The following is a 25,516-nucleotide window of genomic DNA, read 5'->3' as shown; positions in this document are numbered from 1 at the left end:
GTGAATCCAAAAAACGGGGTGAGAGTATACAACACACAATACGAAGAACTAATACACTGGCTGGGGAGGATGCTGAGAAACTGGAGCTTTATACATTGCTCCAGTGGGGGTGGAATATAAAATGTACAACCATTATGGAAAAGACTTTGGCAGTTTCTTAGGAAACTGAACATGCAACTTCCATGTGACCCAGTAGTTGCATTCACGGGTATTTAATCCAGAGAAATTTCAGATTCATGCAAGAACCAATACATTGATGTCGTGGCAGCTTTATTTGAATAGACGAAAATTTCAGTCAGCGCGCATAACTTTCAACAGGTTACTGATAAAACAAGTGGCACGTCTATACCAAGGACTAATACTCAACAACAAAAAGGAACAAACTTTTTTTAAAATTAATTTTTCTTGGAGTATAGTTGCTTTACAATGTTATGTTAGTTTCTATTGTACAGCAAAGTGAATCCACTATACATATGTATATATATATATATATATATATATATATATATATACACATACTCTTTTTTTTTTAAATTTCCTTCCCATTTAGGTCACCACCAAGCACTGAGTAGAGTTCCCTGAGCTATCCAGTATGTTCTTATTAGTAATCTATTATATACATAGTGTCAATAGAATATATGTGTCAATCGCAATCTCCCCATTCATCCCACTCTCCTTCCCCACATGGTGTCCATACATTTGTTCTCTGTGGCTCTGTCTCTATTTCTGTTTTGCAAATAAGATCATCAATACCATTTTTCTAGCTTCCACATATATGCGCTAATATATATTTGTTTTTCTCTTTCTGACGTCACTCTGGATGAGAGCCCCAAACTCCAGATAAACACAAGTCAGATGAATCCCTTAGGGAATTATGCCTAATGGGAAGAAGAAAAACAACACCAGAAGGTCTGATGCTCTATGATTCTACTCATATAACAGTTAAAAAATCTAGATTCATTGCTACCAGAGGTTAAGGATGAGGTGAGGAAGGAGTGGTTCAGGTGGGAGGTGAGTGGAGTTTTAAAAAGGCACCATGAGGGATTTTTTGGTAATGGAACTATACAGTGTCTTGACTATGATGGTGGGTATGTAAATTTACACATGTGATAAAATTATATTTAATTAATGTACAAATGCAGATGACTACAAGTAAAATTGGGGAAATATGAAAAGTGTAAGCGGACTGTATCAGTGTCAATATCCTGGTTGTGGCAGTCTGGCTGTCCTGTATTTATATACTTATACTTTAATGTATGTATACTGAATTAGTGGGGAAGGCAATGGCACCCCACTCCAGGACTCTTGCCTGGAAAATCCCATGGACGGAGGAGCCTGGTAGGCTGCAGTCCATAGGGTCGCGAAGAGTCAGACACGACTGAACAAATTCACTTTCACTTTTCACTTTCATGCGTTGGAGAAGGAAATGGCAACCCACTCCAGTGTTCTTGCCTGGAGAATCCCAGGGACGGGGGGAGCCTGGTGGGCTGCTGTCTATGGGGTCGCACAGAGTCGGACACGACTAAAGCAACCTAGCAGCAGCAGTGGCATACTGAGTATACATACAGTATACTAATCTAGTATACTAAACTATGCATACTAAAGTTTTACAGAATGTTCCATTTGAGGAAACTTGGTCTATTGATCTATCTGTCTATTCTTCAACCAGTACCACGCTATCTTAATTAATTATTGTGCCTGTATAGGAAAACTTAATATCAGATAGAGTTAGATTTTTTACCTTATTTTTCTTTGTCAGGATTGCTTTAGCTACTCCAGGGACTATCCCTTTTCACATTAATTTTATAACAAATTCATGTGATCTGTAATAAACCTTGATATGATTTTGATAGGAACAGCATGAAGTCTATAGTTTAACTTGGGGAAAATTGACATATTTATTATATTACAAGACTTACAATTCATGAACACTGTCTTTACTAAGGTCTTTGATTTTTGTCATCATTTTGTAGTTGTTAGCATGTAGATCATGTACTTGTTTTGTTAAACATATTCCTGAGTATTTCAATTTCTTTGAAGTGACTGAAAATGGTATTGTGCTTTCAATTTCAATTTCTGCATGTTCATTGTTTCTATATAAAAATGAGACTGCTTTTTGTTATTGATTAATATTTATCATGCTATCTTGCTGAATGCATTTATTCTTAAGGGTTTGTTTTATTCTTAGGATTTTCTATGCAGATCATCCTGTCATTTCTAAATAGACACATTGTTTTATTCCTTTACAATCTCTGTGTTTTTTATTTCTTTTTCCTACCTTTCTGCAGTAGTTAGAACATCCCGTACTTGCCTTGTTCCCCATCTTTGGGGGAAAGGATTCAGTCCTTGATCATTAAAAATTATGTTAGCTTTAGGTTTTTTGAAGATGCTATTTATTTAAGTTGATAATTTTCCCCTGTATTCCAGACTTGCCGAGAGCTTTTATCATGAATGGATATTCCATTAACCTAGTCATTAAACCTCTCTTTTTATTATGTTTTATATATAAAATCATCACATCCTCAAAACAGTTTCAGGAAGTTTACAGCATATGGCTTCCCAGGGTGCTCAGTGATAAAGAATCTGCCTGCAATGCAGGAGACGCAAATTAGATCCCTAGGTTGGGAAGATTCCCTGGAGAAGGAATTGACAACTCACTCCAGTATTCTTGCCTGGAAAATCTCATGGGCAGAGGAGCTTGGCGGGCTTCAGTCCATGGGTGTTACAAAAGAGTCATACATGACTTGGAGACTAAACATACAGCATATATACAAATAAAATAAATAACGTAACATAAAACAATATAACATGAAAGGCATTGGGAAAATCAGCATGGGAAAAATAAATGAAGTCATAAGAACTCATTCAAAACACTCAATAGTTTTTGTACGCTTATGAGAATTTCATCATGCTATAACTGAATTTGATTCTAGTTTTTATATTCAAAAGCTAGTATTGGTTTCATGAAGACCTTTCAGCCTTTTTAGAAGACTCTGGTTTACTCATGCTGACATTCCCTGGCCTAGCACAGTACATAAGCATCAACAAATTATAGGATAATTTAATTAACTTACTTCCAGTTCATTCATTAATCACATACCTATTCATTTGTATCTACCTCAAGAAACTCAGATTTCAACTTGTTCTCAAGTAAGAATATGTGTATCAGATGCGTCATCCTTAACACCTTTCCTATTAAGGCTGATTAAAGTTTCCTCCTTTAACGTCTTTGCCTTCATTGATAATCTAATTTATGGGTGGGGAAGTGGACAGAAGAATGACACTCGAGCCCTTTCAGACTGCAAAATCGCATGTGTTTTTTATGTGTGTTAAGTAATTTCCTTTTTATGTGTGTTAAGTAATTTCCGCAACGAGTTCATAAAATTGATACCTAGCTACTGATTTTTTTTTCTGAGAAGATAGTACACCAGTCTTCTTTGAGAGTAAGAGAGGAGTTATAAATAAATCCAATTCTTTCTTTAATATACTTGACTGACTTCCTTTCTTCAGCTTTCGTGAATACTTCTAGTTGGGGTTCCAGGTGAACTCTAGTATTGTTATAGCTTCTAAATATTTATGTGTCAATTATCCAGGGAGGAAAATTACATTCCCCAGTCACCTCAAAATTGTACTGCTCGTGAGAGTCTGAGTTTAAAAAATGCCTACCAGTATTGTAGTTTCTAAGATCTGTGCCTCAGAGTCACAGAAACCTATCTTAGTAACCTGGGTTGTGTCTGCCAAAGATCAACTTTATGACCTCAAGAAAGTTACTTTTTCTCTCTAAGCCTCCATGTCCTCTGCTGTAACATGGTAGAAAATGATTTCTGCTGCATTGGGTTATTTGAAGATTAAAGCAGATCATTAATGTAAAACACTAGCACAATGTCTGGCCCATAGCAAGGGTGCTATAAATGTATATTAGCTACTATTATTTCTAGAATCATTAACGGTTTTCACACAGGTTGCTGCTGCTAAGTCACTTCAGTCGTGTCCGACTCTGTGCAACCCCATAGACGGCAGGCAGCCCACCAGGCTCCCCCGTCCCTGGGGTTCTCCAGGCAAGAACACTGGAGTGGGTTGCCATTTCCTTCTCCAATGCATGAAAATGAAAAGTGAAAGTGAAGTTGCTCAGTTGCATCCGACTCTTGGCGACCCCATGGACTGCAGCCTACCAGGCTCCTCCGTCAGTAGGATTTTCCAGGCAAGAGTACCGGAGTGGGGTGCCATTGCCTTCTCCTTTCACACAGGTTAGGTATAGTAAAAGTTTTTAAATGTCTTATAAATTTTGAGGTCCTCTCAGGACTGTCCTGGTTCTGATCTTTGTGTACACTGAGGACACTGGGTCTTGAGAATTGGTGTTTTGACCTCAGTGAGGTTGCCTGGATCAGGTCTGTATTAGAATTATGAAAATTAAATGTGTGTTATATGTTAAATTCCCAGGATAATACTGCATATGTTAACATTCAAAAGATGTGAGCATGCTGCTTCTTTTATTTTCCCTTTTCCTTCAGAGAATATTATCTGATACCAGTAAGATAGTGAAGTGGGGACAGTGGGACTCAAACACAGGGGAAAGCTTAAGATATGAGGGAAATTATCAGCTCTGTAGTCCTAGAAGCGATCTTTATGTTTATCTTGAGAACACAATGTCTGGACTTAAAAAAAAAACTATTGGCATATCCCAACAATCTGTACTGTTCTAGGATTTTATCGCTTAGGAGTGAATATGACTTGAACTTAATACATTTTTGTTGTTGTTCAGTTGCTAAGTTATATCTGACTCTTTCGTGACCCCATGGACTCTAGCCCATCAGGCTCTGTCCATGGGATTTTCCAGGCAAGAATACTGGAGTGGGTTGCCATTTCCTTCTCCAGAGGATCTTTCTGACCCAGGAATCGAACCCACATCTCCTGCATTGACAGATAGATTCTTTTGCACTGAGCCACCAGGGAAGCCTCATCTTTAAAGTTGTCAAATTCAGAAAAAGACAGGACCATCTCTTGATCTTAAACATGGTACTAAAGTAAATTGCTTGAGAAAATTGGATACCAAAGATTACACGTGGAGAATTTTGAAGTATGACCATATTCCACTGAAGTTCAGAGAAGCCCAAATAAAAGAATTATGGACTGACTGACAGCTGTCAGCTTTTTGAAAGGGCTTTTTGAAAGGGCTATCTTATCTTGAAGATTATGACTTTGGAGGAACTAAGGTGCTTGACAGTGGAAAGATTCAGAACATGTGAAATTCCTTAAAAATGTATTGACTTAATTATGCCTATGTTGCACATACTTATAAAAAAAAACCCCTTTATACTTTAAAAAATAAGGATAAGTTCAAGTTACATTAATTTTCCCATTCTCAAAGTGCTGTTTAGTTCTGGCCTATGATGTTTGTATTCCTTACAAATATTAATATATTGACATGCTACAAACCTGGAGATTAATGCTGAGAAACGCTAAGACAATTGAAAAATGTTTTGACAGCCTGATCTTATCGACTGTACCAAATGAATCTGAATCCTACTGGAATATATTGTTATATCATCCTGAACATATTTGGATAGTGGTGATTCTTTTAACGTTTAAAAAAAAAAAACTAGAAAGCAGGTACAGAGCAATTCTTTTAGTTATTAGAAAAATAGTATTTTATATTGCATCATTTCTGCTGAAAGATTGTTCTGTTGAAGAGGAACAATTTATACATAGATTTATGGTTCAGTTCAGTTACTCACTCATATCTGACTCTTTGCGACCCCATGAATCGCAGCACGCCAGGCCTCCCTGTCCATCACCAACTCCCGGAGTTAAGTCGGTGATGCCATACGGCCATCTCATCCTCTGTTGTCCCCTTCTCCTCCTGCCACCAATCCCTCCCAGCATCAGAGTCTTTTCCAGTGAGTCAACTCTTTGCATGAGGTGGCCAAAGTACTGGAGTTTCAGCTTTAGCATCATTCCTTCCAAAGAAATCCCAGGGCTGATCTCCTTTAGAATGGACTGGTTGGATCTCCTTGCAGTCCAAGGGACTCTCAAGAGTCTTCTCCAACACCACAGTTCAAAAGCATCCATTCTTTGGCACTCAGCCTTCTTCACAGTCCAACTCTCACATCCATACATGACCACAGGAAAAACCATAGCCTTGACTAGATGGACCTTTGTTGGCAAAGTAATGTCTCTGCTTTTGAATATGCTATCTAGGTTGGTCATAACTTTCCTTCCAAGGAGTAAGCGTCTTTTTATTTCATGGCTGCAGTCACCATCTGCAGTGATTTTGGAGCCCCCCAAAATAAAGTCTGACACTGTTTCCACAATTCCCCATCTATTTCCCATGGAGTGATGGGACCAGATGCCATGATCTTAGTTTTGTGAATGTTGAACTTTAAGCCAACTTTTTCATTCTCCTCTTACTTTCATCCAGAGGCTTTTTAGCTCCTCTTCAGTTTCTGCCATAAGGGTGGTATCATTTGCATATCTGAGGTTATTGATATTTCTCCCGGCAATCTTGATTCCAGCTTGTGCTTCCTCCAGCCCAGCATTTCTCATGATGTACTCTGCATATAAGTTAAATAAGCAGGGTGACAATATACAGCCTTGACGTACTCCTTTTCCTATTTGGAACCAGTCTGTTGTTCCATGTCCAGTTCTAACTGTTGCTTCCTGACTTGTATATAGGCTTCTCAGGAGGCAGGTCAAGTGGTCTGATATTCCCATCTCTTTCAGAATTTTCCACAGTTTATTGTGATCCACACAGTATAATTCAAAGATAGTTTCTGAGTTTTCTGTCTCTCAGTTGACAAATGAGATACTGTCATTTGCTCTTTTAGGAAAGGAGTGTACTCAGGATGAAAGCACAGCAGCTGCCATCTTTACTGTTCAGATGGATGACTACTTGGGTGGCAAACCTGTGCAGAACAGAGAACTTCAAGGCTATGAGTCTACGGATTTTGTTGGCTACTTTAGAGGAGGTCTGAAATACAAGGTAAGCAGCTCCCTCATTGTTTTATGACCCCCTTGAAGGCAATGGCACCCCACTCCAGTACTCTTGCCTGGGAAATCCCATGGACAGAGGAGCCTGGTAGGCTGCGGTCCATGGGGTTGCGAAGAGTCGGACACGACTGAGCAACTTCCCTTTCTCTTTCTCTTCCTGTGCATCCTTGATAGAATAAAAGTTCATTGAGGGCAGGTTTTTTTTTTTTTTTTTTAATTGGAAGATAATTGCTTTACCCTATTGTGTTGGCTTCTGGCATACAGCAGTGTGAATCAGCCGTAAGTGTACACGTGTCCTCTTCCTCTTGAACCTCCCCTCCGTGCCCCCACCAGCTCATCCCACCCCTCGGGCTGTCACAGAGCACCGGGTTGAGCTCCTTGTGCTTGTACAGCAGCTTCCCATGGCTGGCTATTTTACACATGGTGGTATATGTCAATGCTACTTAAACCGAGTGAAGTAATTCAGAAAGAGGGTGGGGTATTTTGTTTTCATTTAAACCTATTTTGTTCACTGATATAGCCCCAGGACTCTCTAGACACATAATAGGTACTTGATAAATGTTTGTGGAATATATGCTATAATGTGTGACATATTCTGACTTAATCTCATCTGGCAGGGTAATTTTTAATGAAGTTAAGTAAATATAGGCAACATGGGCATTAATAGTGTTTATTTTTTGCTATTCTAAAGAATCTCTGAATTTGCTACAAATGACCCATGACTCAGGAATTTCAGTTGTTCTGGAACATCTGAATCCAGTATTTATAGCAATTATAACTTCAGTGAATACGTAGAACTATACATACATTTTCCAAATAGCTTAGTTTGATCTTAGAAATGTTGCAAATGAAACCACTGAATTGAACATATGTGTGCTTCAGCCTCACAAACTCCTACACATATAGTGGCATACACACATTACCCCCAGCCCCGCCCCTGCCACACACACACACACACACACACACACACACACACACACTCACAGAGTTTATGTGTTTTAGCCTGAAACTCATCATCAAATGACTTTACTTTGGAAATAAACAAGTAAAATATCAGATAATTAACTATCTCTATACCTTTAAGGCAACTTTCAGTAAAGGATAGCTTTTTTTGGAATTATCTCAGTGACCCTTGCAGATTGTCCATCTTTCATTATTCCCCATGCCCCTGAGAATGTTCAGTTAAAGTGTGAAGAATACCTTCCTGACAAACACCCCAGAAACAGTCTTTTTTAAAATCAAATGTGCTTTGGCAGCAGTCTGTGAGACCCTACCACCTCACCCCTCCAGTATATTAGCCCTGTGGAGACCTTAAACTTCAGAAGTAAACTATTAAACTAGAATTCTGACTCTAGTCTAGAGACTATTAAATATGAAACTATTCCTTTTATTTAATTCACATGAGTTACTTTTATGTCAAATGCTCCTGAAATATACTGTATATTAGTGAATCCAGGATTTAGAGTAAGCAGGGGCTTGTATTACTAAATGCATGTACTGTACCGTCATCCTGGTTATGAACCCATTTCTGTCACATGTAGCTTGTTTGCCTCAGGAAAAACAGGTTTTCTGTGCTCAGTTTCCTCAAGTGTGCAACAGGGTAACAACAGCTTTCTTGTGTAGGTATCATAAGGATTAGATTAAATGATAAAAATGTGTATGTTATAGTGCATATGCAATCATTTGAGACTCATGCTTATTAATTCTTCTGGTATTAGTGGGTCTTCTGAAATCAAATTTCTGGAAATATATTTAAAAGTGGACATGACAAAAGTAATTTTACAGTTATTGAATAATTGTCTTCTAATTGTCAACATTAAAAGCACCACAAGTCAGCATTTTTGAGAAAGAGGATATTTGCACATAGAGGTCAAATTTATCAGCAAAAAAATCAGTTTACTATCTTATCATTAGTGACATTAACCAGATGGTAACATGTGTAGTTGTAGCTAGACTTGATAGGAGATGTGGAAACAGAGATCATTTTACCTCCCAGAACAGCAAAGATTATTATTATTATGTTATACTTAATTTCATGCTTTTAGGGATGTACTAAGCACTTCACATGTGTCATCTCATTTAATTAAAAAAAAAAAAAAAGCCCTGTAGTACAGTTTCTATCATTATCATCCTATTAAGATAAGTAAGTGGACACTTAGAGAGCTTAATTTGTGAAGGTCTCATAGGTGCTATATGACTGAATTGGGTGACTGACTCCAGTGCCTAAGCTAGAAACCGATATTAATGATGCTTTCAATATAAGTAAATGGTTCAAATGTCTGGATGAATTTTTTATTTAAGAATACCTTTTGAAAAGGATATTGTGTCTATTTGAAATGAGTAAAACTTGGCAAAGTCTACCATTACCAAATCAGCAATGGTCACATGTAGTTGCCATATGTAGTATAAAGATGTAGCTAGGAAACACTGAGACCATCTTCCCATGTCCCATGTCATTTAATTGTCTTGTGGTTTTTTTGCTCTGTGAAGTTTTATAGGGAGTTGGGGAGGAGTTATAGAGGATTAATTACTTACTACTGCTTCCTTTTATTATATCTCTGGCTAAGCCCCTTTCCCAGCTTGAACAAGACCCAGCCCCAACTGTGGTTGTAAATAGCAACAATTAGACATCTGTCAGCCAGTAAAACAGTATTTACGGTGCCCTTGGTTTAGAAGATCATTCACCTTGCTTTCATTCTGTAAAGTAGGTAGAAGGAGACTGAGTGTTTCTAGGGTTCGTTCAAGCAATGTTCACAGAAGAATTAATTACTTTCTGGTATGGATATATGCGAAACTTGTTTTTTGTTCATTTTTGGCATTAAATATTAGAGACAAAATTAATTTTTAAAATACCATTAAATGTTCACAGACTATATATATATATCACTCTGATAGTTCACTGTATGAAATTATCCTAATATTATATATTTATTTTCAGCCTAAGTCAACTCTCTATTTTATGACTTTTTTCAGAGCACAGTGTTCTTACACTATTTTTTGTTATCAGATCACAGTATAATTCTTATTTTAAAAAATTAAAATGGCCAAGCATAAGTAATATGTAGATGAAAAACTTTATTTTTATTGTATACTACTTTGTGCTGTCAAGAAATATGGCGATCCTTTTAAAATTATGAACTGGGAAATTATTATGTGTTTGTAAAAGCTTGTGGTTATAGTTATCCTGAAGTCAATATTTAAGCCTGTACTAATAAAACTTTTATATTCATGAGGGCCTTTTGGAAAAGCGGAGAAGTCTAAAAGTCATTGGAAATTTCAAGAATGTGCTATTAATTATATATGAAGCTTGACCTCTTTCTTTGTATATGTTGATGTAATAAACTTGAAATTTGGATTATTTAATAGACTTCATTTTTCAAAGATTTTGTTTGATGTGAGCCATTTATTTTTAAAGGCTTTATTGAATTTGTTACCATATTCTTTCTGTTTTATGTTTTTGGTTGTTTGGCCCTGAGGACGTGGGATCTTAGCTCTCCAACCTGGGATTGAACTCGCACCCCTGCATTAGAAGGCAGAGTCTTAACCACTGGACTCTGGGGAAGTCCCATATAGACTTTTTATACTGCTAATTTTCTTTCCATATTATCATGGGAGGACTTTGATTAATAAATAACAGATTTATTTCCACTACACCTTTATTTTGCAAATTCACTTCAGTTCAGTTCAGTTCAGTCGCTCAGTTGTGTCCGACTCTGCGACCTCATGAATTGCAGCACATCAGGCCTCCCTGTCCATCACCATCTCCCGGAGTTCACTCAAACTCATGTCCTCCGAGTCGGTGATGCCCTCCAGCCATCTTATCCTCTGTCGTCCCCTTTTCCTCCTGCCCCCAATCCCTCCCAGCATCAGAGTCTTTAATTATGGAAGTAAATAAATATTGTTGTACCTAACATTTTAATTCAAGAAAAGAATGAAAAGCTTGAAAAAGCTGAAAGCTAATTTCAAATGATGCAAGAAGACGTGCTTGATACAGTTCATCTTTTTTCGTCACCATTTCTTAGTTCAACGTGGTTGGACTTTGATTTTCTTTTTGTTTTGATGGGGATAAGCAACCAATTTAGACTGTAAATACTTAGGCCTGGCATGTTTTGTAAACTCTTTTTACCGAAATAAATACATAAATAAGACAGGTGATTACTTAATGTAAAATCAAGGACTAAGATTAGAAGCAGCCCATACCTGGCAAGCACTCAGGTCCTTCCTCTGTCTTGAGGCTGTGACCGTGGGAATTTCATGCTGCCTGGTTCCCGGGCCCCCTTCCTGTATGCTTGTGACCTCTGACTCTCTAACCTCCTATCACCTTTTCCTCTGAAATCCTTATCTGCCTTCTCATTCAGTGTTTTGAGAATCATTAGTTCCCCAAAGGAAAAGAATAACAACTCTTTTCTGTTTACTTAGCAGATTTTATATATTGAGGTATTAACTGGAATGGTTAAAATAGGAAGGACAAATATTAACTGGAATATTTGCAGTATTAACTGGAATGGTTAAAATAGGAAGGACAAAGCCTAAAATAAAACAATTACCTATTGATTTGCCTGTTGGAAATTCTCTTCTGTGTATTTAATTTTTCACACGCACTTGGCTGTTTTCTCTTGGCCTAGCAAGCAGTTTGGTACCAACACCAGCGGTTTTCTAAGCTGCCGTGTCAAAGCCTCATCTGTTGTGTTTTGTTTTCTTTCTCTCACTGATCAGGCTGGAGGTGTGGCGTCTGGATTCAATCATGTGCTTACAAATGACTTGACCGCTCAGAGGCTCCTGCATGTGAAAGGTCGCAGAGTTGTCAGGGCCACGGAAGTTCCCCTGAGCTGGGACAGTTTCAACAAGGGTGACTGCTTCATCATTGACCTTGGCGCTGTAAGTTTTATGCTTACCTGGAGATGTCTAGAGGAAGGTAGATTATCTTCGGATCAAATCAGATGTATGTGTTGTGGAAGATTCTCACTTTTTCTATACACTAGAAAGTGGTCATGGCTACGTGAGATGCAGTCATATCATATGACTAGTTGGCAAGTATTTAAATGACACATAAAACTTCAGAAGTTTTTATTTCTTTTGATAAACTTAATTAGAATGGAGTAATGATTTAGTTCTTCCTACCATAGAATAGAAATTGAATAATTCTTAATATGTTTCCCCTTCTTCTTGAACAGAGCTTCCTCTAATTATTTTTGTCCTGAAATGTGTGTGGGAAGACATTGCTTGAGGGGGAAATTGATTCCCCCAGGAAGCAAAGATTCTAGAATTTAGCATGGACGTAGGATGAGTGTAAATAGCCTGCCTGAAGGGTGTAGGGAAAGTGTTTCAACAAATACTAATATATCCTGTATATCCACACACATAGTACTATTTCGTACTTGTTATTCTCTCAGAATTGTTAGAAGGAAGGCACAAGTACAAATGTCAAGCATTGTTTTAGTGGGATGGGCAATATCTGACTTAAGTCTTTAAAACTTTGTAAGGTTTCAAAAGTAGAAGGAAAAAAAAAGTAGAAATAAAGGGTATTTCCTGCTACTGGAAACCATGTGCAGTGGCAGGGTTGCCCTTTTCTTCTCCAGGGGATCTTCCCAAACCAGGGATCAAACCCATGTCTCCTATATTGCAGGTGGATTCTCTACCACTGAGCCACCAGGGAACAGTGATTCCTACCTAAGTATTTTGTTTTTCTGCCTCTCCTTAGGCAGTATGTTGGGGAAGAGCATCAGTCAGAGGCCAAAAGAGTTTATTTCATGTATATAGAGAGAAGTGATACTAAGGAATATAAAAATGGAACTACACAAAGCTCAGTGTGAGCAGTATTAAGCTGGCAGGAGCACAGAAATTGAATATGCTAAGGTTGTAATTGGTTTGGAAAATGACCCAAATTTTAAACTACATTGGGTTCTCTAAGAGTCACCTCTACTTTTATTACTACTAGTGTATAATCTGACTGTCTTGGATTGTACTAGCTGTGTGCATAGTTGAGAGTATGCTACTAATGCCCAAAGTACAATTCCCAGTGTCACGTTTAGACATCTACATGCAGAATGGCAGTATTCTTGCCCTGTATTTCACAGTGAATTTCATGGAAATGTCCTTTTCAACTTTAGATGCTATCCTGTTGCCCTAACCAGACTTCAAAACCAGAAGTCCTAACCTTCATATCTAGGCAGAAAACAGATAACTATTCTCTCTCTCCACTCACCAGCAAGCAAAATCATGACATATAAACAGATGATCTGGTGTATTAAGCTGTGCATTTCCAAAGACAGTCACAGCACTTGGAATCTCTCACAGCTAATGTACAATAATTACTTTTCTCTCTTAACTATTTATATTTTATAGCCCTTTATCCCTTTATAATTTACAAAGTCTTTTTATATATAAGGTGATATGGTTCATGGAGAAAGTGGACCTCAGTTTTCATCAAGTTGAATATAATCTCAGGTTCTCATCTATAAATTTGGGTATTTGATTAGATGTGCTCTGGGGTCCGTAAATACTTCCCATTGATAATGTAATTCATCATTGCTATTACTTGAAAATATTTCTTTCCTAAAAACAAATTTTATATATAATGTATTTGCTTTGCAAGTGCAATAATCTCTTTGTCATGAATAGCGTCCAGTTGAGCTTTCCAACTCTCTACTCTTTGATGTTGAGCAAGTCATTAACATCTTTGAGCCGTAACTTCCTTGTTTTTTTTTCCATCTTGACTGTGGTTTCTAGTGACATACTGATCTCAGCTGATGATGATTCAGTCCCGTCTGACACACAATCATATCTGAAAATGGCAGTTACCATCCCAGTTTCCAGAAAAAACCACATTAGAAGATGTGAGAAAGTCACTTGCGTTAAAGCAGGTTGAGCAGCGATCTGGGATGAGACCTGAATCTTGCTATTCATAGTTTACATCCTTCGCATTCTATGAAGTGTGGTATGGCTCTATACCAGAGTATCTTGCAACAGTTTCAGAATCTGCTTAATTCAGAATAGATTATGTCTAATCTGGCTTAGAATCTACTGATATTAGTATTAATAATGAGATTATTTGGCTTCCCTGGTGATTTAATGGTAAAGAATTTGCCTACAGTATAAGAGACACGGAGATGCAGGTTTGATCCCTGGGTTCAGAAGATCCCCTGGAGGAGAAAATGGCAACCTACTCCAGTAGTCTTGCCTGGAAAATCCCATGGACAGAGGAGCCCAGTGGGCTATAGTCCATGGGGTTGCAAAAGCGTTGGACACGACTGAGCAACTAAACAACAATGAAATTGCTTATTATTTTATTGAATAAGTATTGAGTTTCCACAGTGGGCTGCATAGTTCAGTGCTGTGCTAGACTGATTATAGCTCTGGTAACATGCTGTCTTCCCACAGGTAATACCTGTCATAGGAATATTCCCCATAAATCCAGGCTCATGTCATAGGGAAGAGTCTCTATAAAAGGTTCAAGGACATTGATCTATTTAATAGTAAATTTTCTTTATTTTATGTAGTTAATATTTCCAATGACTTTCAAGTTATCTCCTGCTCTCATGGCTGATTGGAGACATTTGGGATAATTTTCTTACATACTTGAAGCTGATTCCCTCTTATGTCGTGAAAATTTCCCATCACTCCTAGAGATATCCTAGTAGGATTCAAGCTCTGAATTCCTAAGTATTTTAGAAAAAACACCCACATGACCTGTGTTTATATTACTAACCTTTAACCAGTTGGTATGTTGCCAAAAGTTTCTAAAAGGTAATAAGATCTTGCAATTACCTTGGGGACTTTATTTTTGGGGTGTGTCACAGTCAGCCAAGAAGAATGGAATCAAAATCTCTGTCATAATATTTCAATAGCAGTTATTGAGTTAACTATTTCATGACCACTTTCTGCTTTAGTGGGCACAAAGGGAAGCCAGTGCTGTTACTGAAGCCAGTGTGTTTCATGACCCAGGTATGAAGAAGACAGGTTGAACATCTCAAGCTGTCATTCAGCTAAAGCCACATGGCCAACACTAAGGTTATGGGTATAGCCTACATCCTGTATCTTGATTGTTTTTGAGGAAAGTGAGCTTTTTTTGGATAAACAATCACTAGTATTAAGGTGATGTGGCATATACCTTAGTAACATTTGGTGTGATAGGATTTTAGACTACAGTAAATATTCCCCTAGGGGCTTCCCTGGTGGCTCAGCAGCAAAGAACCTGTCTGCCAGTGCAGGGATGAGGGTTTGGTCCCTGGGTCAGGAAGATCCCCTGGAGAAGGAAATGGCAACCTGCCCCAAGATTTCTTGCTTGGGAAGTCCCATGGACAGAAAAGGCTGGCAGGCTATAGTCCGTGGGGTCGCAAAAGAGTCGGACCTGATTGCATGACTGCACAACAATGACAAAATATTCCCCAGACATGACAGCGTAATCTTCTCAACCTAGAGCATGAAATTGCAAAAGTATTCATTTAATCACTTTGGAAGTTAAGAGAATTATCATTTTAGAGGATGATTTGGATAAGTTGTCTTATATTTAGTGTATTTTCAGTAAATAACATGAGACATGGCTAGATTTCAGCAATTTGGAATTTACCGAATTATTGGAAAAATGCTTTTGAAATATATATTTTAATGTTGCTGAATTTATGAATCAATACTCTCCCACTATTTTTAAAGATATGAGGAATTTGTAGAAATTGATGACATCACAGCTTAATATTGCAACAGAACATCTGCAACCCGAGAATGTGAGTGATAATGAAAAAAAGCCCATATTCTCAAAGTTTGGCATCTGAAGTTAACTCTTTTAGAAGTGTGTATCAGAGCCAGCCACTAGTGGAGAATTAGGATTCAGAGAAATAGGAATCTGTGCTGAATTTTTTTTTTTCTTGTTGGTTATCCATTTTACTTATTTTAAAAAATTCATTTATTTTAAATTGAAGGATAATTGCTGTGGTGGGTTTTCAATCATGCTGTTCTGCACGTTCTGTTCCCTTGTTAACTCATTTGGTGAGTTATGCAGTGTTGCCCTACCTTGCTATTTATAGTCTATGCTGCCCTCTCTCATAGTCATCTGCTTCAAGAAAGCAGCCTACACTTCCTCATTGACTAGACCTGGCCTTCAACCCACGTCTTCTGACTTTCACTCCCACCGTTTCTTTGAACCTGTACTTCTATGAGCATCAGTGCCTTCTGCTAAATCCAGTGAACTCATCCTTCTACGAGCCTCCTGTGCTGCAGTTGACACTGCGTTGTTGTCATTAAAGCACAGCAGATTATCCCACCCACCCCCTCCCCAGTCCCAGGGGAAGGGTATGGAATGTTAACGGCCTGGGATGGGGAGAGGGCTGAGAATGAAAGTGTGAGTCTGGCTTGCAGTCTTCAGCCTCCCTCCTCTCTAACCTTCCTAGAGGCGTTGACATTTTACTGAATCTTAAGTGCTGGGCTTTGACCTCTATCCTAAGGCATTTGCTGGAACGTATCCTCACTTTGGTCTCCTGAGATGCCCACATCTCAGCCGCAACTGTATCCACCCTTAGGCATTCTGCTTAGTTTTTCCTATGCCACATAAAAGTTTCGGGAACAGCGTGTCCAAGTTGTTGCCAATACCTGTTAGTCCAACTGCCTGGACACTGTCCAGAGTTGTTTCTGCTCTCATGCTCAGCATCACAGATAAATGTAGGACAAGAAGTTTACCAAGCTCTTCTCAAAGATTCATTGCACCTGGTCATGTTTCCTCGTCCGCTTGTAATGACCTACTTTTTTTGGACCAGACAAACTAGTCTTACACTGTTTCACACTGCTGCCCCCGTGTACTCTAGTCCCTAAGGCCAAGACCCTGGTTCTTGATATACAGATCTGACTTTCTAGACCATATCCTCACTCCTCCCCTGCAAAACCCTTAACTCTGGCAAAATCAAGTTTCTTTTAAATTAAAATTTTGTTGGCTTTCAGACTTTTGTCTCTAGTATGACTTACAGAGGCTAACTTTAAAACTGAAAACTGAGCAGAATGGTCTTTGTTCTGGATACGTTTTTCCTTACTCCAAAATACTCCACTAGATCTACTGGGGACAACAAGAAGAGAAATGGGAAAGATCAACCTAATTGTAAATCTGTAGAATTTACTCTGCAGTAAAACTATGGACGAATGGCATTTAGTATGTTCTTAGCATGTGTTGGGTGTTTGGAATATAAAGATGAAAACCAGATAGCCTTTGACCTCAAGGTGCTGTGAAGTGGTGAGAGACACAAACACATACACAAATCAGAGTGTGATCAGGTAGAATGTTAGAAGCGCTGGAATAGAGCTACACGCGTGCTGTAACTGGAGAATCGATGAGGGCACTAAGAAAGATGGCTCTCAAGGTATTAGGAATTATATTTTAATTCTCAATCATGGTTTCACACTGGAATCATTTAGAAGAGGTTTTAAGAGTACTGATACCTGTGATTTGATTCCTGAAATTCTGATTTTAAGGTTTTGGAATGGGCCTTTGGTATAGGTTCTTTTTTTTTTTTTTCCTTTTCTTTTTAACTTTTTTTGGTTGTGCCACATGTCACATGGAATTTTAGTTCCTTGACCAGTGATGAAACCCATGTTTCTGCATTGGAAGTAGGAAGTCTTAACCACTAGACTGCCAAGGAAGTCCTAATGTAGATTCTTTTTAAGCCCCACCCCCAGGTTATTGAACATTCCCATTTCAATATGGGAAATGTCTAAAGGTGCTGGGAAGTTCACAGTCATATGTCTAAAGAACAAATAAGTCAGTTAAAAATAGTTGAGTCACCTACTTAGGCAGCTGGTGGAAATTATTTTAATAAGATGTGACTATAAGACTTCCTTGATTTGCTAGGTACTTTGAGTAGAACACAATCTCACCTTCTCTTCTTATGAAAAGTTTGCCCCAAAAGCTGTCGCTTGGTCCTGATAAGTGGCATCACTGCTGCAGCCATGCTCGAGTTGTCCAAGTCATTTCCCCTCTTCGCTGTCCTCCAGTACCCATCCAAAGGCATGGCTGACCCTCCCTGTAGACTCTGGTCTTATAAATATCCCTCTGTTCCTCTCTGCTTCTCCACCAGCACTGCTCTGTCCTGCCTCACATGCAATTCCTCCTTTCTGGTCGCTCAGCATTCTGTGACCACCCACACCCTCTGCATCCATCTTCTATCCTTCAGTCAGAGATGCTTTTAAAAACACATATGAACACGTGTACACCCGTGGCGGATTCATGTTGATGTATGGCAAAACCAATACAATATTGTAAAGTAATTAGCCTTCAATTGAAATAAATACATTTAAATTAAAAAAAACACATGCATGGCATTGAAGGATATTGAGGTAGCTTGACTTTAAACAACAACAAAATAGAATATAAATGAACATTAGTTTATCCAAAAACTAAAAATCATGTTTTAAAGTTAAAAAAAATGGAGATTCTTGGAAATATTGTGCAAGTTAATATCTTTTTTAAAGCAATGCTTAAAGACCCTTCAGCCTAGAGGGATATCTGAATGAACTTCTGTATTTGGTTAGCTAAGGTAGGTCAGTGGTAAAGAACCTGCGTGCAATGCAGGAGACACGGGTTTGATCTTTGGGTAGGAAAGAGCCCCTGGAGATGGAAATGGCAACTGACTCCAGTATTCTTGCCTGGGAAAATTCCATAGACAGAGGAGCCTAGCGGGCTACAGTCCATGGGCTCACAAAGGAGCCAGACATGACTTAGTGACTAAACAACAACCAAGGAAAAACTAAGCACTGGAAACATAAAACCGATCGAAGCAAGGAGAGTAAGAGGTCTGTTCCTCCCACCCCCCCGCTTTTATAAACTTTTAGATGTATTTAGAATAAATAGCTTGGCAAAAGGAGCAAGTCCATGCTGAGTTCTTTGCCCATGTTATGAGTCACCATCATTGGAGGGTTCCTTTAAACTCAGCTTCTGAAATCTTGCCTCCCTTCAAGGGCATCATTAACCATTGTTTTATTTCTGCTCTTGTTTCCTGTCCCCAAATGAGGTTTGGCTACACTTTGATGTTTGACTTGTTAGCTCTGACCATGTAGTTTAGAAGAAATTTTAGAAACCTCTGGTCTGCCCCCGGTGTGGTTGTTTCTATGAATACCACTCACTTTCTTTTATTTCTTGTTACTGGTGGTCCAAATTGCCAGTAACAGAGTGTCTTTACTCCCTTATTTCTTCCAACTATCCAGAATAATTTTACTTTCCTTAAATAGTTTGTACATTAAGAGTTAATTGTGGCTTCACAAGTTTCTACTCAAAGTGTTCATGAGCACTACATACATCAGCAAATTTCAGCCAAAATTTAAGTGGACTTCAGTCTGAATTGAATGGATAATTCCATATTTACAGGGAGTTTTTATGTCCTTTCCTGCCAAAAATGTAAAGTTTAGTGTTGAATTATTAAAGTCTTTAGGATCTTAGAAGGTAAAATAGTTGCCCCTGAAACTGTATTTGCTTTATAATTTTCAGTGTCCAGTACACTTAAATCAGATTTACAAAAAGTTTATCTAACTACCACTCAAGTATTATAATCAAAACAATTTAAATTATAATGAAAACTTTTTCTGTTTTAAAAATACACATCAACCTATCACATCAGTTATATTTTTTAGCTCTGTACAGAATTTCTTATTTTTTAGCCCTTGTCCTCTAAAAAAAAGGTTAAGTTGAATTATTAGGGGAGTTTTTCAAGCATGGGGCCAGTTGAGTACAAGGTTTCCTCATTTGCAGAGTGGTGAAGTAGTCCTGACCAACTGCCTCTGAATAGGGTGCGTGTTGGGCTAGTGCAGCTTATTAATAGTACTGCACACATGCATTTCATCACTGTAGCACTCTGTTACAATGAGATGTCTTAAACACATCACCTACATGTGGTAAAATATGAACTGCTCAAATTGAATGAATTGCTCAAATTCTGTTCCAAATTTAAAATATATTTTAGTGTCCATAATTGAACAAACTATGTTTGTATAAAAAACACAGTGTTGAATGAAAAGTGTTTTTTATTAACTTAAAAATTTTTATTTTTTTATTAACTTTTTAAACAGTTCTGGCTTTTAGCAATTTAAAGTCCATATTTTATTGCATTTCTTGTCTAAGTTAATCACTGAAAATTAAATCTAGTAAATAAACTATGTTACTTCTAGAAATATCACAAGAAAAGGTGAAAATAATAAAAGAGTAAGCATAACACACAACATCCGTTTTCATCCTCAATAAGAAGTTTTTTGGCAATGCTTTCTTTGATGGTTTAGTCTTCTTTGAGTTAAAAAGAAAACTTCACTTTTAAAAGTTTTATCATTTTTATGAGTTTTTCCTTGATATGTTTTTTCTATTTTAAAGGTTGAAACTGGTCTCTAAGCAATGGTGAGGAATATTTTCTAAAACTAGATGTATCTGTGAATTGATACTGCACATAAAAAGCTCTCAAAGTTATATCATAGAAAATATTTTGGGGTCCAAGGAATATTATAAAATTCTATGTTAAGTAATAATATTTATAAAAGTATCATTAACTATAATTCATTTTTAAACATATTTTACCAGGCTTCCTTAATGCTTTACAAACACTAATAAAAACTCAGTTCAGCCGCTCAGTTGTGTCCAACTCTTTGCAACCCCTTGGACTGCAGCACACCGACTTCCCTGTCCATCACTAACTCCTCAAACTCATGTCCATCGTGTTGGTGATGCCTTCCAACCATCTCAACCTCTGTCATCCCCTTCTCTTCCTGCCTTCAATCTTTCCCAGGATCGGGTCTTTTCAAATGAGTCAGTTCTTCGCATCAGGTGGCCAAAGTATTGGAGCTTCAGTTTCAGCATGAGTCCTTCCAATGAATATTCAGGACTGATTTCCTTTAGGATTGACTGGTTTGATTTCCTTACAGTTAGTGTGATTTTATATAATTTCTTTGAAGTAGGTAAGAGGTCATTTATAAAACTAAAGTAGGGAGAATATAAACATCTATTGGATGAATATAAAAATACAGAGCAAATCAGTAATGAAAGTGGCTAACAGTCTGAGAAATCTTGAGAGATAACGTCTTATCCACTTCTTATATTTCACTGTAATGTGAATATTAGAAGTTTGTTCTCTCAGATCTACTAAGAAAAAAATCAATTGCAAAATATCATGAACAAGGTAGAAAAGGTACCTAAGCTAAGAGCCCAAGTGTACTGGCAGAGTAGCCTGCTTTGCTTCATGGGGTAATTAGAAATGATAAATTCCCTGCAACACCTGCTGGGTGCAGTTTGCTCCTAGAGACCAGCAGATGTTCCAGCCCTGGTTTAATGCTTAGAGTTATCAGGGGAGTGTCAGTAAACGCAGTTGCCTAGAACACACCTGAGAGTCCCTAAAGGGTAGGCTCAGATATCCATATTAAAAAAAAGAAAATCACTATCCTACTCTAACATCTGATTTTAATGCTCAGTGATAAGGTATTGGCTGATCATTGGGAACCATTTGTTTTCACTGTTTGTAATTGCTAACGTGGACCTGGTATTCAAATCACCTCTAAATATGAGTCCCATATTCAGAAGCCCAGGTGTAAAAAACAGAAAAAAGAAAAAGAAAGAAGGAAAAAAAACCCACTCCCTTAACCATGTTGAATAACTAGATCGGATTCTGAAATGGAGGGAGTTGCAAGGCACAGTCCCTTTTTCTTTTATGAATTCCTAATAGTTATATTTTATTCTGGAAAAGGAAAGTGGAGCAGATGAATAAGGAACATGGGAGTTGGGGGTACAGCTTCAGGGGTTAGAGAAACTGTTATTGGCCTGTGTGCTGTGAAGTTGCACCCCCACAGGGAGCCTGCCCAATTTTAGGCAATAGTAAGCTATCTTTGAATGAAGAAACAACTCTGGACTGTATCAGAGAAAAGAGACCGTTTCTCTGATTTTGAGGGTGCTGTTTTATTTTGCTGTTATTAATTTATTCCCTCATTTGAAAGTTTGCAAACATAAAGTCACATAGTAAAGGGCTGCTCAAGTCTGTCTCCTTTACACTTAACCACAGTGCAGCCTCCTCTCCAGATTGACTAGACAAGTATGTATGGAAACGTTTTGAAAACCAACAATAATGCAAACATATTATTAGCCTTCGTTATCAGCATGTCAGTCTCTCCTTGCTAGTGTTCACTCATTCCTCTCAATTTCCAACATCTAGCTCCTAATAAGCACTTAATAAATGAGTGACATTATTTTTTTTTAAAAAAGGATAAAAACACTGACAGATTAAAAACTGAAGGTTTTCTTTCTGCAAATATGTGCCCCTCCCCATGAGATACTGTGTAGCTTTAAAAATCTTTTTCCTGCAAAGGCAGAAACAGAGCTTATAATTTTGTATCTAGTTAAATGGAACCGTATGATTGTGTGGTTTTATTTAAGTCTTTATGATGTACCTGGATATTTTCAACATCAGTGTTTAAACATTATCCTCTATTTCTAACCACTGAAGGAGAGTCTGTAGTGTCCACATAATGACATTTTTATGTTGATTTCCCTATTGAATGGGCATTTTGTTTTGTTTCTTTGTTTTTGTATCTGATGTCTGATACGTCTATAAAATAGATTCCTAGAAACGGTCCTGATTCTAAAAGCACATGTAATTTTTTAATATGACGCCAGACTGCCCTTGAAAAGAGCCTGTCTCAGTATCTGTCACCTTAATAGTGTGTGATAATACCTACTCCCACATCCCACCAGCCTGGGTACCATTAAACTTCTTTCTTGTGTTAAATCACATTTAGTGGAGAAAATGACATTTATTGTTACTTTACATTTGTTACTGATACTTTTGGAACACTGTACCTAAGTCCAAAATATATACTGTAATATAAATGGTGAGTAATTTTACTATTTATCAAACTGCTGTTCTGTTTCTATTTTTTTAAATTTCTGTTAAAGTATAATTTTTATATTTAAGTATATTCTCTATATATCCTAATTTATATAACTGTTATCTTATTCTTGAGCATTTAATGTCTTTTCAATGCCGTACAAAAATCTCAGCTGTGAAAAATGCCTGTACACATGTTTTTTTCTCTTCTTTATGAATAATTTATTAAAATAAATTCCAGTTAGTGATATTGTATTACTGGGTCAAAGGTTTAACTTTTTATGACTTGGTAAAGATTGTTAAATTGCTTTACAAAAGTGATATCGTTTTTTATGATCAGCAAGATCATATAACTACCATAATAGATTCTTGACTAACTTTCTGAAGAATGTTAGATTTATTATTCTAAATTTATATAACTTGTATAAGTTTACTTTCATAAATTGTACTTTGTGGATTATATACAGAGAATGCTGAGATATGTATTTATATTTTCCATGTTTAAAAATGCCCACTTTATAATGCTAACTGAAAGCAACAGGATACAGAATGAGGTATAAATTAAATATATCAAATTATATATACCTCAGCAATGGATAACTTTAATTTTTATGCCTTTTTGTTTTTTCCTAATTAATCACAGTGTGTATACCCGGGCTGAATGTCTGTCATGTATTCTTGAGGTCAAAAGATCTGTCTCTTTCTTTTAGGAAATTTACCAGTGGTGTGGATCCTCTTGCAACAAGTATGAGCGTCTGAAGGCCAGCCAGGTTGCCACTGGCATTCGGGACAATGAAAGGAAAGGAAGATCTCAGCTAATTGTGGTAGAAGAAGGGAGTGAACCATCAGAGCTTATACAGGTATTATGAGTTGTGTAGGTTTTTAAAAGCTTGCCACTCTAAGCTGTATGTGTGAGCGTGTGTGTTAGATTTAATAACATCTCTGATAAGCTCAGATTAGGTAAGAGGATGTATCAGAGTTTTCTAAGTCATGGTAATAGGAGAATAGAGTATCACAACTGTTTTTCCCCACCACTGGAATGACTATCAAAGGAAGCCTTATTCCCTATCTTCTGTGATATTGAAGGACTGATAGGTGGGCAACACCTTTGAGATTGACTGTAAGAAAATATTTTGGAAGAAAAACAATAATGTATTTATTTGAGCTTCTCAACTTTTTTTAATGTAGTGATTTTTTTCAATTTGAAAATTAAGTATTTCATTAAAAGAATGAAATAAAGTCTTATACCAGGTGATTAAATACACCAATATTTTAAATATTTCAGTCATTTTAAACTAAGATTTATAGTATAGGTAAGGCACTTATAATTTTAGTATAGTTGTTAAATTAACATGAATTGTCTGTATGGCTCTTTACATCTCTGTCATTTACTTAATCAGTATACCAGTCCTGAACATTTAGTTGTGAACAGTTTTTTTCCCTTTTAAGAAAACTACAGTGAGTACCTGAGTCTAGATATTATATATATTCCCTTAAATAAGATTATCAGTCAAAGGATATAATCATATTCAACTCTCTAAATACATGTTGGTAAATTGATTCCCATTCATTTATTTAACAAATATTTATTGAATTCCTATGTGAGCTAGGCCCTAAATATTTGTACCAGTTGCTGCTTCCTTGCATAAGTACTGTGTTCCTTCATGACTTTACAGAGCCCTGTCAGCATTTTCTATCGTAGTACCTTTTTGAATCTTCCCATTTTTCTCTTTGAGTTTTCATTTCTCTAATTTCCTAGGATATTACACCTTTTCCCCAAAGATTTTAGCCATTTGCATTTAAATTTTTCTAAAGACAGTTTTATAAACATATGTTTTTAATATTTTTTATTTAGAGCAATTTAATGCATTAAATTAAATTATATTAAATTATTTAATATATATTTAATATATTTAATTATTATAATTAAATTAAATTATTATTAATAGAGTTACCTGATCCAATGCTAGGCTACATAATCCAGTAAATGAAAATTATATAATGGAATCATTTTATTGATTATAGTGTCTTTAAACTTTTTTACTTTAATAGCCACTAAACACAAATTTTCACGTTAATGTTTTAGAAATAATTTGAATTCAATGGGAAGATGATCTTGGTGTAGTGCTAAGAGAAAGGATAGGCTGTAAAACTTTATGTGTAATATTATCTGAATATGAAAGTTTATACCATATAGCTGTATATTCATATATACATTTATATCTGGAAAGAAATATGCTGAAATATTACCAATATTATCAATAATGTCTTTGACTCTGGATATATGTCTTCTTATTATCTTCCTCTTCATTTGTGTTTTCAAAATTTATCATAATGGGTTCCTTTTACAATCAGAGAAAAAAGACCATCTGAAAAAATAAAATTAGGAATGGCTTACCTGGGTTTTCAATAGTCAAAATTACATTACCAATAAATTAGACCTTGAAACTACTTACAGCAAATTCTTAACCTTTTCATATTTTTTAAAGACCTCTCTTCTGGAAATGTGACCATCATTTAAGTTATCTAATTCTCATATTGAGAAGCAAAAACCTATAAATAAGATGTATTTCTAATTGATTGTAACCCCTTGTTTCAATAGCTATATTTTGATAGAAGTGGCCCCTGGAACACAATTGGTCCTTGCCGGGAGTTGGAGGGAGTGTTGCATTAGTTGTCAGGCTAGCTTCTCCATGTCA

General features: G+C 36.9%; 1 protein-coding gene across 1 annotated transcript in view; it reads left to right on the top strand.

Annotated features, from left to right (window-relative positions):
• SCIN (scinderin) overlaps positions 1 to 25,516 on the top strand; it is a 78,710-nt gene that overhangs the window by 3,049 nt on the left and 50,145 nt on the right. The window contains exons 2-4 of the mRNA XM_018047366.1: positions 6,825 to 6,979; positions 11,704 to 11,865; positions 23,528 to 23,677. Of these exons, the coding sequence (XP_017902855.1) occupies positions 6,825 to 6,979; positions 11,704 to 11,865; positions 23,528 to 23,677 (467 nt within the window). The remainder of the gene's footprint in view (positions 1 to 6,824; positions 6,980 to 11,703; positions 11,866 to 23,527; positions 23,678 to 25,516) is intronic.

This window comes from Capra hircus, chromosome 4 (assembly GCF_001704415.2).
Source record: "Capra hircus breed San Clemente chromosome 4, ASM170441v1, whole genome shotgun sequence".
In the NCBI taxonomy this organism is placed as follows: domain Eukaryota; kingdom Metazoa; phylum Chordata; class Mammalia; order Artiodactyla; family Bovidae; genus Capra; species Capra hircus.
Note: the sequence above shows the minus strand (reverse complement) of the source record. Positions and strands in the feature narration are given on the sequence as shown.